This window comes from Callorhinus ursinus, unplaced genomic scaffold (assembly GCF_003265705.2).
Source record: "Callorhinus ursinus isolate GAN/ISIS: 27379988/994484 unplaced genomic scaffold, GSC_fseal_2.0 scaffold1, whole genome shotgun sequence".
NCBI lineage: Eukaryota > Metazoa > Chordata > Mammalia > Carnivora > Otariidae > Callorhinus > Callorhinus ursinus.
Window position 1 is genome coordinate 43,828,762 of NW_027397063.1, and position 13,463 is coordinate 43,842,224.

Here is a 13,463-nt window from a genome sequence, read left to right on the forward strand (position 1 = left end):
CTGAAATCTTATTTAAAGAAAGAAAAGAGGACTAGATTTGGCCCACAGGCTTTAGTTTACCAAATACTGATAAAGTGGAAAAAAGTAATGTGATAAATTACCAACTTAAACTTCAGTTGCTTTATACAAACATAACTGAGGTGTTTGCAGCATCTGTAAAATGAGCTAACAATTTATTTTTAGAAAAAATAATTAGGTAAAGTTTCCAATTTCTCTAAAGGAAAAAATACTGTGCTCATCTAGAAAAATTAAAAGCATAAAAAGTCACAGGCAGCATTTTTCTCTCTCAGGCAACATTTCTCTTTCTCTTTCTCTCTCTCTTACACACAAACAGACACACACACACGCATGAAAAGGCATGCGAAATGAAGCTTTAAATAAATAGTCCTGAATTTAACTAACAAATATAAGCTGCCTTGTTAAAATAAAAGTTGCATTTACTGACCATTGACATACAGGATTAATACTGGTTTAATGAAGGTGAGAAAACACCTCATATTTACAAGTATAAAATGTGCTAATTGTTCAAATGAGTTCTCCTGAAACAAAGGTGAAAAGGTTTGCAATGCTGATACCCTTCAGATGCCAACAGCTGCAGGCTCACACATGCCAACCTGGTAATGAGACATCATTTAGACATACAAAAGAAAAGAAAAGAAAAGAAAAGAAAAGAAATACATCACATGTAAATATATACAATTCTTGTCAAGTCATGTAACTTCCAATCAAGTTAGCTTCTCCAGATAGCAAAGGGAATTGGAATACTAACTACTCATCTCTGAGGTGTAGTCATTGGTGACCAAGACAAATAACATATTTCTTATAAAACATAATTTCAATCTTCCTTACCACTGAAACAAAGTATTTGCTTTCAATTATTTGTGTCTAAGCCTAAGTTTAGAGTAGTCAAAGTTTAAAGGAGGTACTACTCAATGAAAAAAGAAAAAATTGTTTTCTCTTTTATAGGATAATGAGTTTGAGATGAAACTGTCTCAGTAAATTTGTTCCTTGTCTTATTTTTAAATACTGTTTTCCTATAAAGCCAATAAGAGTAGAAAAAGTTTACTCTAAAAAGTTTTCACTATTGTCCTGGATGTCACAATTATTTCATATATATGAGATTCTTAAAATATTTGATATTTCATAATACACAACTTACTACATATGGCAGAACCCAAGATTTTGGTCTTATACTAACAATCTGAAATATTACCATAATATCTTATTCTTAAGTGAGATTCAAATTTCATAACTTAAGACACAATTATGGTTTCGAGGAAAAAAATGAACATAGATATTTTGGGATAAAACTCTCCATAGGTCTCTCACATGTCTGCATGTATTTTGATCACAGATGCTGACACCTTTGTTTGGGACTATCCTTTCAGAAACACTTATAAAGCAAACAGCCTTGGATGATAGCAACAGTGTCTCCTTCTGGAACGAAAACAAGATTTACTATCCAGTGTCTCCTTCCAGTACAAAGGTTAGGCCAGTTTACCCCCCATTATAAAAGACGCAGGTTCCTTAAGCTCAGGGCTCTTTCCTAGTGCCATCCACTGAATGGGCAAGTGTCATCTGTCCTTTATTTCCCCCTGTCGGAGATGGGAGTCAGGGACCTGCACAAATGCTGATATTCTGCCTAATGCTATTACTATGACTAACAAACAGTCATTTTTCTCCAACCATTCTTACGTCTTCTGTCAGCATTTATGAGGTGTGGCTGATTACCTTCAAAATTAGTTTTTGACAACATAGTTTTAAAGAAATGAGTCCTAAAGTCAAGTTACACCATAAAATATGTCTAAATTAATTGCATCCATTGATGTTGGGTTATCCATTGGGGCAGATATTATAGAATGACTAAATACCTTTTCCCAATCCTTTTCTCCCTTGCCTTTCACTAAAATGAAAGAATGCTGAAATTTAAAATTATCAATAGACCAGGCACCTTTGTAGCAAGGGGAGACTTGGTGGCCTAAAAAGGCCCCAGAGAAATCTGCCTGAAGGAGCAAGTCAGGTAGAAAACTTCCACGCAGCTTTTTGATCTATGATAAAAAGAGGACAGACATTTCTGGTGCTGCCCTGCCCTTCTTTCCTGTCTAGTAGCCTTAACGAAGATAAAACCACAGCAGAAATTTTACAACCATGAAGTGACTAGAATGAGGACAAACCCAACTAAGGGAGGAGATTACAAAGCCAGAAAGCTTGAGTCTCTGGCAGCACTGTTGAGAAATATATATCCCTATACTCCTAAACTACTGTTGCTTAGGCATTGTTACTTTTAGCCAAACACATTCTTAATTCATGCAACTTACATATTTGGTTATGTTGATAAAACATTTTCAAAATTTTACTGTCCAAAAATGAGATTAATACTTTAAGCCAAGAGTTGGCAAACTATAGCCCACAGCCAATTTAGTCTACCACGTGCTTTTGTAAATAAAGTTTTATTAGAACACATCCATGCCAATTCATTTACATATGGTCTATGTCGGCTTTCCTACTATAAAGGCACAGCTGAGTAGTTGCCAGAGACCACGTAGCAAAATCTAAAATACTTACTATCTAGCTCTATAGTTTGCTGACCCTGGTCTAAACTATTCAATATGCCACTTGTGGAAACAATTATTTACTCTTGTTTAAACTAAGATCCTTGAATTTATTCCCTAAAGTCTTAATTTGAAATCCATACTTACAATACTCTTTATCTTAATATTAAAGGTACAAAGTGGATGTGAAGTGTAGCCTTCTCTATGCCAACGTGGAGCATACCTCGCACCTCTTTTTTTTTTTTTTTAATTTGCAATACAGAAAACTTTGTAAGCAGATTTAACAACGATGATGTAAGTCATAATCAACTATTTTAATTAATCCTCCAGAGTTTTTATCACAAAATAAAAGAGTAAAACAGGGAATCTTAATCAAGTGATAATCAGGGCTATTAATATTATAACCTTTAATTAAATATACAAATTTGTAGTATTAATAATTTCTAAAGAGAGACATAACATTGAAATCAGTAAGAACGTTTGTTGTAACAAGGTATTTATAAATATATTTATGTCGATATATATAAAAATATTGATGGAAGAGTAAGTCAGACCATGTTTTTAATATATGTATAAAAATTAATCAAGAAAGTAATTCACCATGCTTTTTATTATAAATATGAAAAAAACTACAAAAACTATTTGACCTATAGGTCTTTCAAAAAAATGTTTTAAGTAATTTTGTTTGTCATTACCTTCAATAGAGAAAAGTCTTCCATACTTCTCATGACATATACTCTAATGAGTTTCCATTTTCTTCTCCTGAGTATAAATTTTATACTACCATTTATTTGGTCACTGTTAAGGGTTGAATTGTGTCCCTTAAAAAGATACATTGAAATCTTGGGGCAGCTGGGTGGCTCAGTTGGTTGAGCACGTGACTCCTGATTTCAGCTCAGGTCATGAACTCAGGGTCTTGAGATCAAGCCCCATGTTGGGCTCATGCTGGGTGCAGGCAGAGTCTGCTTGAGATTCTCTTTCCCCCTCCCTCTGCCCCTATATGCCCTGCCCCCCACCCCCTGCTCTCTATTTCTCTCTCTAAAAAAAAAACAAATAAAAATACATTGAAATCTTAACCTCAACTCTACCTTAAATGTGGCCTTATCTGGAAACAGAATCTTTGTAGATGTAATAAAGTTAAGATGGAGTCATTAGGCTGGGCCCTATCCAGTCTGATAGGCACCCTTGTTAAGAAGAGGGAAACGTGGACACAGGCAGAGGGATAAGAATACCCTGTGATGACTAAGGCAGAGATTAAAGTCGTGTTGCTAGAAGGCAAGGAAAGCCTGGAGTTACTGAAACTAAAAGGGTCCTGGAAGCATCCGCCCTAGAGCTGAAAGGAGCACAGCCCTACTGACACCTTGATTTCAGATTTCTGGGCTCAATTTCTGTGAGAGAATCAACTTAAACAACATAGACTTTTGTTCTAGCCACTCAGCTTATCACATTTTCTGATGGCAACCCTAGGAAACTAATACACTTCCGTATGTTTGATTACCTAGGATTACAAGATCAGATGATCAGATGTTCAAAGTAATATAGTTCAATAATAAGTCTAAATTATATTTTCTTCAATGGTCCTACCAAGCCAAGCAGCCTCAATCTCTATTATCTGAATCCATAAATGAATACTTTTTGTAATTCCCTCATGTATCCTGCTATAATCAGCACATCTATAAACAATTGATGTATAAATGCAAAATCAAATAAGAACTCATGTTCTAATAGCTTAAAGAAACAAAAGATTAATATTAAAAATGGATTTAGAAAACTGAATATTTCTGAAGTGCTTTATTTCAAAATAGTCAACATGAGTACTATTTTATGACCTCCCCAATTAGTGCTGGACGCTAATCTGTTTGGATTCCTGGAAACTCCACTTTGTTAAATCACTAGGGGAAAAAAAAAAAAAAAACAGTGCTTCTTGGGCTAGATTTTCAAGCATTCCTCAGGCTATATGATTATTACTGCAGCTTGTCTGTTTTATAAACAGACTTCAATTTAGTTTTTTAAGAAAGTGCCAAAGGAGCTGTCTTTAACTAAATAACAAATCTGCTGCTTGAAAGACATCATTCATCAACCTTCTTTGTTGGGAGTATTGTTATTATGAAACTAAAAACAGGCATTCTTTCTTGAGTGCTTCTGGATTTTAATTATCAAATTTGAATGTCACCAGATATTTACTGAAAGGAAATAATCAATTTTAATAAGCTGCCTTAAGACTGAAAAACATAAAAGGTATTCAACCACAAAGCCAAGTTCACTTGAGTCTTGTGAGCTGGCTTACTGTTTTATAACACAATGCTTATTGCTCTCAGGAATTTGTAAACATTTAATAAACCTAAACTGGAAGGAGAAAAAATTCTCCAATTATAAAATCAAAATATCATATGTGTATAATATATAATTTGACTTGAAAGGAATTTAAATAAATTGCAATAAAATTTTTGAAAGCTAATAAATCAGGAGTTATTTAGAGGCTGCTTGATATTAACATAGGGCTGGGGAAAAATAAATAAATAAAATGAATTAAATGTAAACATTTTAAAAAATAAAATTAAAAAAACAATGAATTTAGTTTTTTGGGTTTTTCTTAAGATTTTATTTATTTATTTGACAGAGAGAGAGAGAGAGCAAGAGAGGGAACACAAGCAGGGGAGAGGGAGGAAGCAGACTCCCCGCCGAGCAGGGAGCCCGCGGGGGGCTCGATCCCAGGACCCTGGGATCACGACCTGAGCCGAAGGCAGATGCCTAACGACTGAGCCACCCAGGCGCCCCTGAATTTAGTTTTAAATTATATCTTAATAACGTCTTTGGATTTTAAAAATGTACTCTAAAGAAGAAATTGTTGGCAAAACCCCCTTCCCTTTTCACTTACATGAAAATCAATAAGAAAATTACTTTGTATCTACTTAGCAAAAGCGGCATAGATGTAGTTACTCACAAAGTCCTTACCAAAGATTCTTCAAGCTCTCACCTGCCCACTCTAACAGACTCCCTTTGTTTAACTTTGAAAACATTTGTCTAAGTAACTTTCTTGTGGTCTCTCCTTTCACAGTGTGTTAAGAAATAAGCCCCTTCATTTCCAAACTTTAGAAAAGTATATTCACATCTCTCAGATGCTTAAGAAATATGAATGAAAGCATTCTTATCAAGACTGAATAAACCTTCTATTCATTTATGATAAGTCAATCTCAGGAAGATGTTCAAGTTTTCCAAAGAAAATTCCATTTCCTACCTGGCAGACACTGCTACTCGAAAGTGTTGACTACTATTTGTCCTCTCAGTCTAAGTTACCTATTACTTTAAAATATCAAAAATTAATCTTTTGTTCCTCTAGCCTTCCGTCGAAAAGAAAAAAGTGCTTAGAATGCAAATGTTGAAAAAAATTAAATGGCAATTGAATGTTTATACTACAGTACTTGTGCTCAAAAAAAAAATCAGTAACCTATTTTATTTAGAAGTCATATTTTTCTACTTGCAACTTGTCCCTTGTCCTCATGAAATGCAAAAGCACTACAATTTCCAACATTAATAAATAAAAAGAAAGGAGAGAAACAGAAAGACTAGGTTAATTTTTTTAATGTCAGGTTATATCTTAAGAGTATAAACCATTCCCTCTCATGCATCATTCAATAGATACTTCATAAGATATATAAAATACATTCAATACTGTACAAATTATTTATAAAAGAAAGATATAACTTCCCTAAGACTGATTCTCCTGAAAATGATTATTGTAATAACAAAAACAGTATTTTTACTAGAAACTACTACTGGATTTGAAAAATTATTTAATAGACTGATACAACAACAGTAGCCTTTAGTTTGAAACAAACTGCATCTTTGTTTTATGGTGTTGAAATGTCTGAACCAAAAAACATTGTGGCCATCCAGAAAATAATTTAAAGGCTGAAAAAACATAGATTGGAGTCAGGAAACCAACCAAGGCTACATTGAACACTTGGAGCAGAAATGGCAGCAGACCTATTCAAAAGCAGTCTTTTCCTCATTTCCTTCTTGCAATGTACAGACCTGCCTAAGAAAAAATGTAGAACTTAATGTGGCATTTTAAACAAGGCCATTAACCTGTGAATTCTAGGAATAATGAAAACTATTATGTAAAGCCCAAACTGTGCATAGAGGTGAATCTCTTTACACGGTTAAACAGAGAACCCAGAAGGAATTTCATGACCACTTCCATGACTGATGCCGATGATCAACTGAATTTGCATTTATACAAGTTTAAACATCTAAATTGATACATTATTATTTGGCCAAAGCCATGTTGGCAATATAGGGGTCTGAAGAAAGCTAAGTAGGTTTGTTTGCAGCTTTGTGTTTTTGTTGTTCCTGTTATTGTTGTTGCTGATATTTTCTGATTCAACTTTTAACTTAACCATGTATCCTTAAAATATCAGTTCCAAAATGTTCTTGGTACACTATCTCATAAATTAAAGCACAGGTATAAACAGCAAGCATAGTGATTTGTAGTCCTCAAGAGGGAAAAGCACTTTATTAATATAGCAGGTAATACATTTTTCTTTGTTCAATCAAGAGAGAAAGATTTTTGCCTGATACTCCTGAAGGATTTTAAACAAAGACTAGCATCTTCCAGGACTAATTTTTCTATGTTGAAGTACTTTTTAAAAAAATTCTTACTTGGAATGCATATTATTATACAAGCTATGCACAGTGATATTCTACAATACATGTGCATAAGGAATGGTCCAGCAGCTGTGAAATGACATTAATAAGACAACAGCATCTATGTATTACTCTCTGGCATGAATTTTTTAAAGGCCTTTATTTTCTTCACTGATAGGTCATCAAGCGCAGAGCTATTTTTCCACCTCAGTTGACTTTTGGTTTTGTTTCAGTGGTTGTAAACCAGAGTGTGGGAGGGGAAAATGGGTTGTTGCACTCTGGTTCACTGAAGCAGCTCTGAAATATGGAAAATCTGAGTATCCTTAGGCCATCCCCTCTGGGTGTTCTAAAACAGTGTCCAAAACCTGGCCTTGCCGAGCAGGTGATTAACACATAACTTCTTATATGAAAGAGTAAATATCACTATTGAAACGGGCAACTGATGAAACTACCAGTCAAATCTCTGAAGAAAGGCCCCTCCTGTCAATTCTACATGTTAGCTATAACTACCTTCACACTCATTTTGACTTTTGCCACTAAAAGTTTAAGCCAGATGATAAAAAGTTTCACCTCTCCTCTGTGCTTCATTGAAACTACAAATTCTCCCTTCTCTACATGATCCCCAGCCTCCACCCCACACATACACACGAAAACTTTCTGTGTGCCAGAAATTACTGAATTACTCTTCCCAAAAATAGCAGCTCAGAATGGTTTAGACATTCAGTTGGAGACACACTAACTCAGTGTGAAGCTCAATTATTTGTAGGAGGGAGAAAAGAAAAAAAAAAAAAAAAAAAAAAAAAAAACTTGGGAGAAGTGATACCAAAGAAGAGGTTTACTGTAAAAGTCCAGCAAGGCATGAAGCATGCTTCTCACCAGAAATCATCATGCCACCCATTCTCAAGGAGGCTTTCACGATGCCTGTAATATCTATTTCACTAGCAAATAAATTCATCTATATTTCTACCTCTCACCTATACACACAAAAAAATGCATTGCATGCCATTTGCTATATTTCTTCATTTATTCTTCTATTTATGATATTTGTCAAGTTATGTGAAATTGCTTTAAAAATTCAGGCTACAGGGGCACCTGGGTGGCTCAGTCCTTAAGCGTCTGCCTTCAGCTCAGGTCATGATCCCACGGTCCTGGGATCGAGCCCCGCATCGGGCTCCTTGCTTGGCGAGAAGCCTGCTTCTCCCTCTTCCACTCCCCCTGCTTGTGTTCCCTCTCTCTCTCTCTCTCTCTCTCTGTCAAAATAAATAAATAAAACCTTAAAAAAAAAAGCTTTTAAAAAAAATTCAGGCTACAGAGGTGCCTGGGTGGCTCAGTTGGTGAAGCATCTACCTTTAGCTCAGGTCATGATCCCCAGTCTGGGATCCAGCCCAACATCAGGCTCCTTGCTTAGCAGGGAGCCTGCTTCTCCTTCTGCCCCCTCCTGCTCATGCTCTCTCTCTCTCTCTCTCTCTCTCAAATAAATAAATAAATAATCTTTAAAAAAATTCAGGCTACTCATATATCAACAATCAATTAAAACTGAGCTTATTCAAAGTTGATACCTGAAATTTTCCCATTTGTCCTTACATTTAAAACAAATCCACAAAGAACTTTATTTTTGATACAGCAGAAACATTAAAATAAACTCTTTGATTCATGAACTCATCCAGCACAATTTCCTTCAATAGAGTACATAATCACTCGGGGCAATGCTGATATAATCAGTGGGCTCCAAATCACTATTTCTCCTATTATTGCTCCCTTCAGTTTTTAGCTTCATAATACCAACATCCCTACTGACATTGTTTGCAGAAGCAAAGATTTTTCAGAGAATTTATAATATTCCCAGTAATAAGTGCATCATCCATGTTCCATAAGGCTCATTCTATCAATTAGAATACTTTGTTGCCTACCATAAGAACATTCTAAGAAGTTTCTTTTATTTTCTATAGAGCAAAACGTCCCAGAGTTCCATGTACAATGGCACACTTTAGCCTCAGCTTGCACTTAAAATCCTAAGGAAACTTAGAAGCGAATGTGTAAAAATATATTACCACCGAAAGAAACATAAATCAGAATCTATGTCCTTGCGATGGTATAGCAAGAACGGTCCATTATTATGAATTCTGACTAAACATGCAGCAAATGTAAGTTCTGCATAAAAATGGCTGGTCACAGTACACTATCAGAAAATGAACATGGATGACAGTAAAATTCATTTAGGAATATGCTATACCAGCATAGAAACTAATAAACTTTGTCTTAGGGTGGAATTTAGGAGAGTGACAAAATTTACTTGGACACTTAAAACACAGAATTTATAGAGTCCCCTCAACGTGATCAATCAGCATTATGCAACCTATCATCATCTGTGGAAATCTACCACAAGCTATCAACATGTATAGAGATTCCCCCATGATATGCTCCCACATAAAAAGCCAAAAATATCAAAATTTATAAATGAAATAGTAATTACATCTACTGGGTTAGAAAATGTTTCAGGTTACTAAAGAAGTCATAAGAGTGGGGTACAAGTTTACCACATCATATATGACTACGTCCAATGAAAGCACTGTCTCTGCTCAAATTCCCAGACTGAGAAACTAAATACCTTCTCACTAACCTGATATCCTAAAAAGTGAAATTAAATGGATTTCTTTTCTGGTTCATGAAGAATTTCAGGGCTACTAAATTTGAATAAGAAGTATAAATACAGTTATAAAACAACTTGATTTTATTAGATCACTGGTAGAACTACAAAGTAAAATTATGTTTCAAACACAAACAGCTGGCCTCCCCATAACCATGGTCATTCTTAAAAGAACTGCAAGAAGAAATAATCACTATGATATTTCTCTACTTTGCTTCTGATACCATGTGGTGATTCACATTCCTCTTGGCAGTCCTGGAGAGTCTTAGAGCTTTAAAACTAAAAGGCAACTGAAATATTCACCACCTTCAAGATGTGTACACTGTGATACAAATATATTAAGTGATGAGCCTAGAGTTATAATTGGGTAGACATTTATGATTATGTTAGAGTTCACCACTAATTTAGAGAACAAATTATATATAAGTAAACATTTATGCCATTTTTCATTTTGGCAGAGGGTTTTTCTACGTTTGATTTTGATGGTTTTACTCACTCTGGGTATTTGTTTGGCTGTTATTTACAGACAAGTTCAGCATCTACACACCTAGATAACTGAATTTGCTATTACACAACGCTATGCTTTATCAGACTACATGAGGCTAGCTTTTCTGACCTGAAAGAAACATTAGCGGTTTCTTGGAGGTTTTCCTATCCATAAAGAAACTAAAATCCTGAAAGATTAAGTGTCGTAAGCTAAAATCCAACTTGCCTATATTAAGATATTAGATATTTTAACTAATATTTGTTTTCAAATGTGGAAATCTAAATATATTATCACTATCAGTGAATATTCTAGATGTTTGCTGGAGAGGTGGGGGTTGGGAGGGATGGGGTGGCTGGGTTATAGACATTGGGGAGGGTATGTGCTATGGTGAGAGCTGTGAATTGTGTAAGACTGTTGAATCACAGACCTGTACCTCTGAAACAAATAATACATTATATGTTAAAAAAAAAGAAGATATCAGGAAGGGAAAAATGAAGGGGGGGAAATCAGAGGGGGAGATGAACCATGAGAGACTATAGACTCTGAGAAACAAACTGAGGGTTCTAGAGAGGAGGGGGGTGGGGGGATGGGTTAGCCTGGTGATGAGTATTAAGGAGGGCACATACTGAATGGAGCACTGGGTGTTATACGTAAACAGTGAATCATGGAACACTACATCAAAAACTAATGATGTAATGTATGGTGATTAACATAACATAACAAAAAAATAAAAAAAATAGTAATAAATAAAATATCCCAAAAATGGAAAACTACTCTTCTTCATTTGATTTAAGATAGATCATGAGATATAAGACTGAAATAGCCAAACGACAAACTTTAAAGGGGAGTCTCTAAGTCTGGAATCCTGGCTATAAAGTGAAGATTCAGTTGACGTTCCTTCAGTCTTTGCCACCGCTGTTCAGTTTCTCACTTAACAGTCAGACCTTGAGAATCAAGCATCATCTCCCACCCACATCTATGACCTGCACAATCAAGGCTGCATCTTAAAGACACTCCCTCCACTACCAAATATTGGTGCATGGAGAGCAACAGAATTCTCATTAATCGCTGGTGGGAATGCAAAAATGGGATAGCCAGTTTGGAAAACAGTAGGGAGTTTCTTACAAAGCTAAACACAGGCTTATCATAAGACCCAGCAGTCATGCTCCTAGGTAGTTACTCAAGTGAACTGAAAGCTTATGTGCACATAAGAACATGCATACGAATATTTATAGCAGCTTTATATATAACTTCCAAAACTTGGAAGCAACCACGATACTCTTCAATAGATGACTGGATCAACAAACTGTGGTACATCCATGCAATGGAGTATTATTCAGTGATAAAAAGAAATGAGCTATCAAGCTACAAGACGACAAGGGGGAATCTTAAACACATATTGTTAAGGGAAAGAAGCCAGTCTGAAAAAGTTACATATTATATGATTTCAACTGTATGATACTCTAAAGAAGGAAAAACTATAGAGAGAGTAAAAAGATAAGTGGTTGCCAGGGATTCAGGAGGTGTGGGATGGGGGTGGGAGAGTAGAGGAGCAATGAATAGGCAGAGCACAGGATATTTCTAGGGCAGTGAAATTATTCTATATGATACTGTAATGGTAGATACATGATGTTATATATTTGTTAAAACCCACAGAACTGTGCAGCACAAAGAATGAATCCTAATATAAACTCTGAACTTTAGTTAATAATACTATATCAATATTGGTTTATCAATGTATCACACTATGCAAGGCATTAATAACAGGAGGGTAGATGGGAACTCTGTACTTTGGAGTAAGTTTTCTGTAAACTTAAAACTGCTCTAAAAACTAAAGTCTAAAAAAAACCAGGGTCTCGAAGTAGCTATTATCACAAAGAAATTTAAGTAAAACTATAAGGTTTAAGTAATGTGAAAAGCAAATATACAAATGCAATATTTCTTCTGAAACAAAAACATGGTGACATTAATGCTGTGAAGCAAAAAGCCATGGAAATTATGACCTTACCATCGAAAACAATAAAAGCTGACACATTCTTACCTGTCCTGTGACTGCTCTTCATACATCCTCTCCTTGCCTTCTTTAAAGAGTCTTATTGCCCGCTTTGACTTTTTCATCAGACTATCGATGTAGATTTTAAAATATTCATTTTCACTGAGCTGGGCAAGTTTCTGGTTGTCATCATATTTACTCAGTATAAGTCGCAAATGCTGATATGTATCAGGTAAAATATCAAGTATATATGGTGGGCTATTTTTCAACTGAAGCTTGGGATTTTGGCACAGTCTGACCTAAAAAAGAGGCAAAAATAAAACTTTTTCATAGGAACCACAATAATGTCTTTCATAGAAAAGTTAAGAAATTTATCAAACTATACTATTTCTTCATTTTCCACAATATAAATTTTGATCTTAAAACTATTATTTCCAATCTACAAAGAATTGGTAAGTATCCGCATCTGTCTTGATACAACTGAATCCAATTTTCCTCTCTCCCCATTTTTTCCCACATCACACATTTACTTTTCCCCTCTAAAGTTTTCATTCTCTCTTCTACAGTATCACGTTGTTCATGGCTTCGTAGAACCCCAGTGTGCTAAGTACTGTATACCACTAATAGTCTCTTTTGTTAAAATAAAAATTAGGAAATGGGCCTCTTCTGCTGGCAACCAATGTCTCACACTTAGATATTATCTTACTACACTGAACTCCCAGCTAATGTTCTTTCATAGATTTTAATTAACGTTTTGGTCTATTGTTCCTGAACCCCGAGGAGACTAAAACAAAGAGGTGCAATGTTAATAGCTGAGTTATTAAGTCGTAAGCAGGTGTCAGGCCCGAACGAGTCTTTTCCACCCCACCCCATCCCCCCACATTATATCCCATGCCTATAAACATGTGCTACAGAAAGGTTCAGTCAGTTCCATCAGGTGCCACCCAACCACTGGCGCATTTGGGCTGCCTGCAGAACAGAAAATTACTTCTGCAAACAGTAAGTTAACCCGTCTTATTCCTACCCCTCAAACCAGCATGTAAGGAACCACCCAATTAAACAATTTTTAAATGACAGGAGCGTTCGCAGTGCAAAGGTGCACAATCTCACACATAAAGGCAGGCTTCCTGAGAAGCC

General features: G+C 35.4%; 1 protein-coding gene across 11 annotated transcripts in view; it reads right to left on the reverse strand.

The window, feature by feature from the left end:
• Window positions 1-13,463, reverse strand: part of CBLB (Cbl proto-oncogene B) — a 219,527-nt gene that overhangs the window by 192,443 nt on the left and 13,621 nt on the right. For all 11 annotated transcript variants that reach the window (XR_003208751.2, XM_025873717.2, XM_025873709.2 and 8 more), the window contains exon 3: window positions 12,375-12,625. Coding sequence is in view for 10 of the 11 variants with exons in the window: in XM_025873717.2 (XP_025729502.1) it covers window positions 12,375-12,625 (251 nt within the window). In the remaining variant the exon portion in view is untranslated. The remainder of the gene's footprint in view (window positions 1-12,374; window positions 12,626-13,463) is intronic.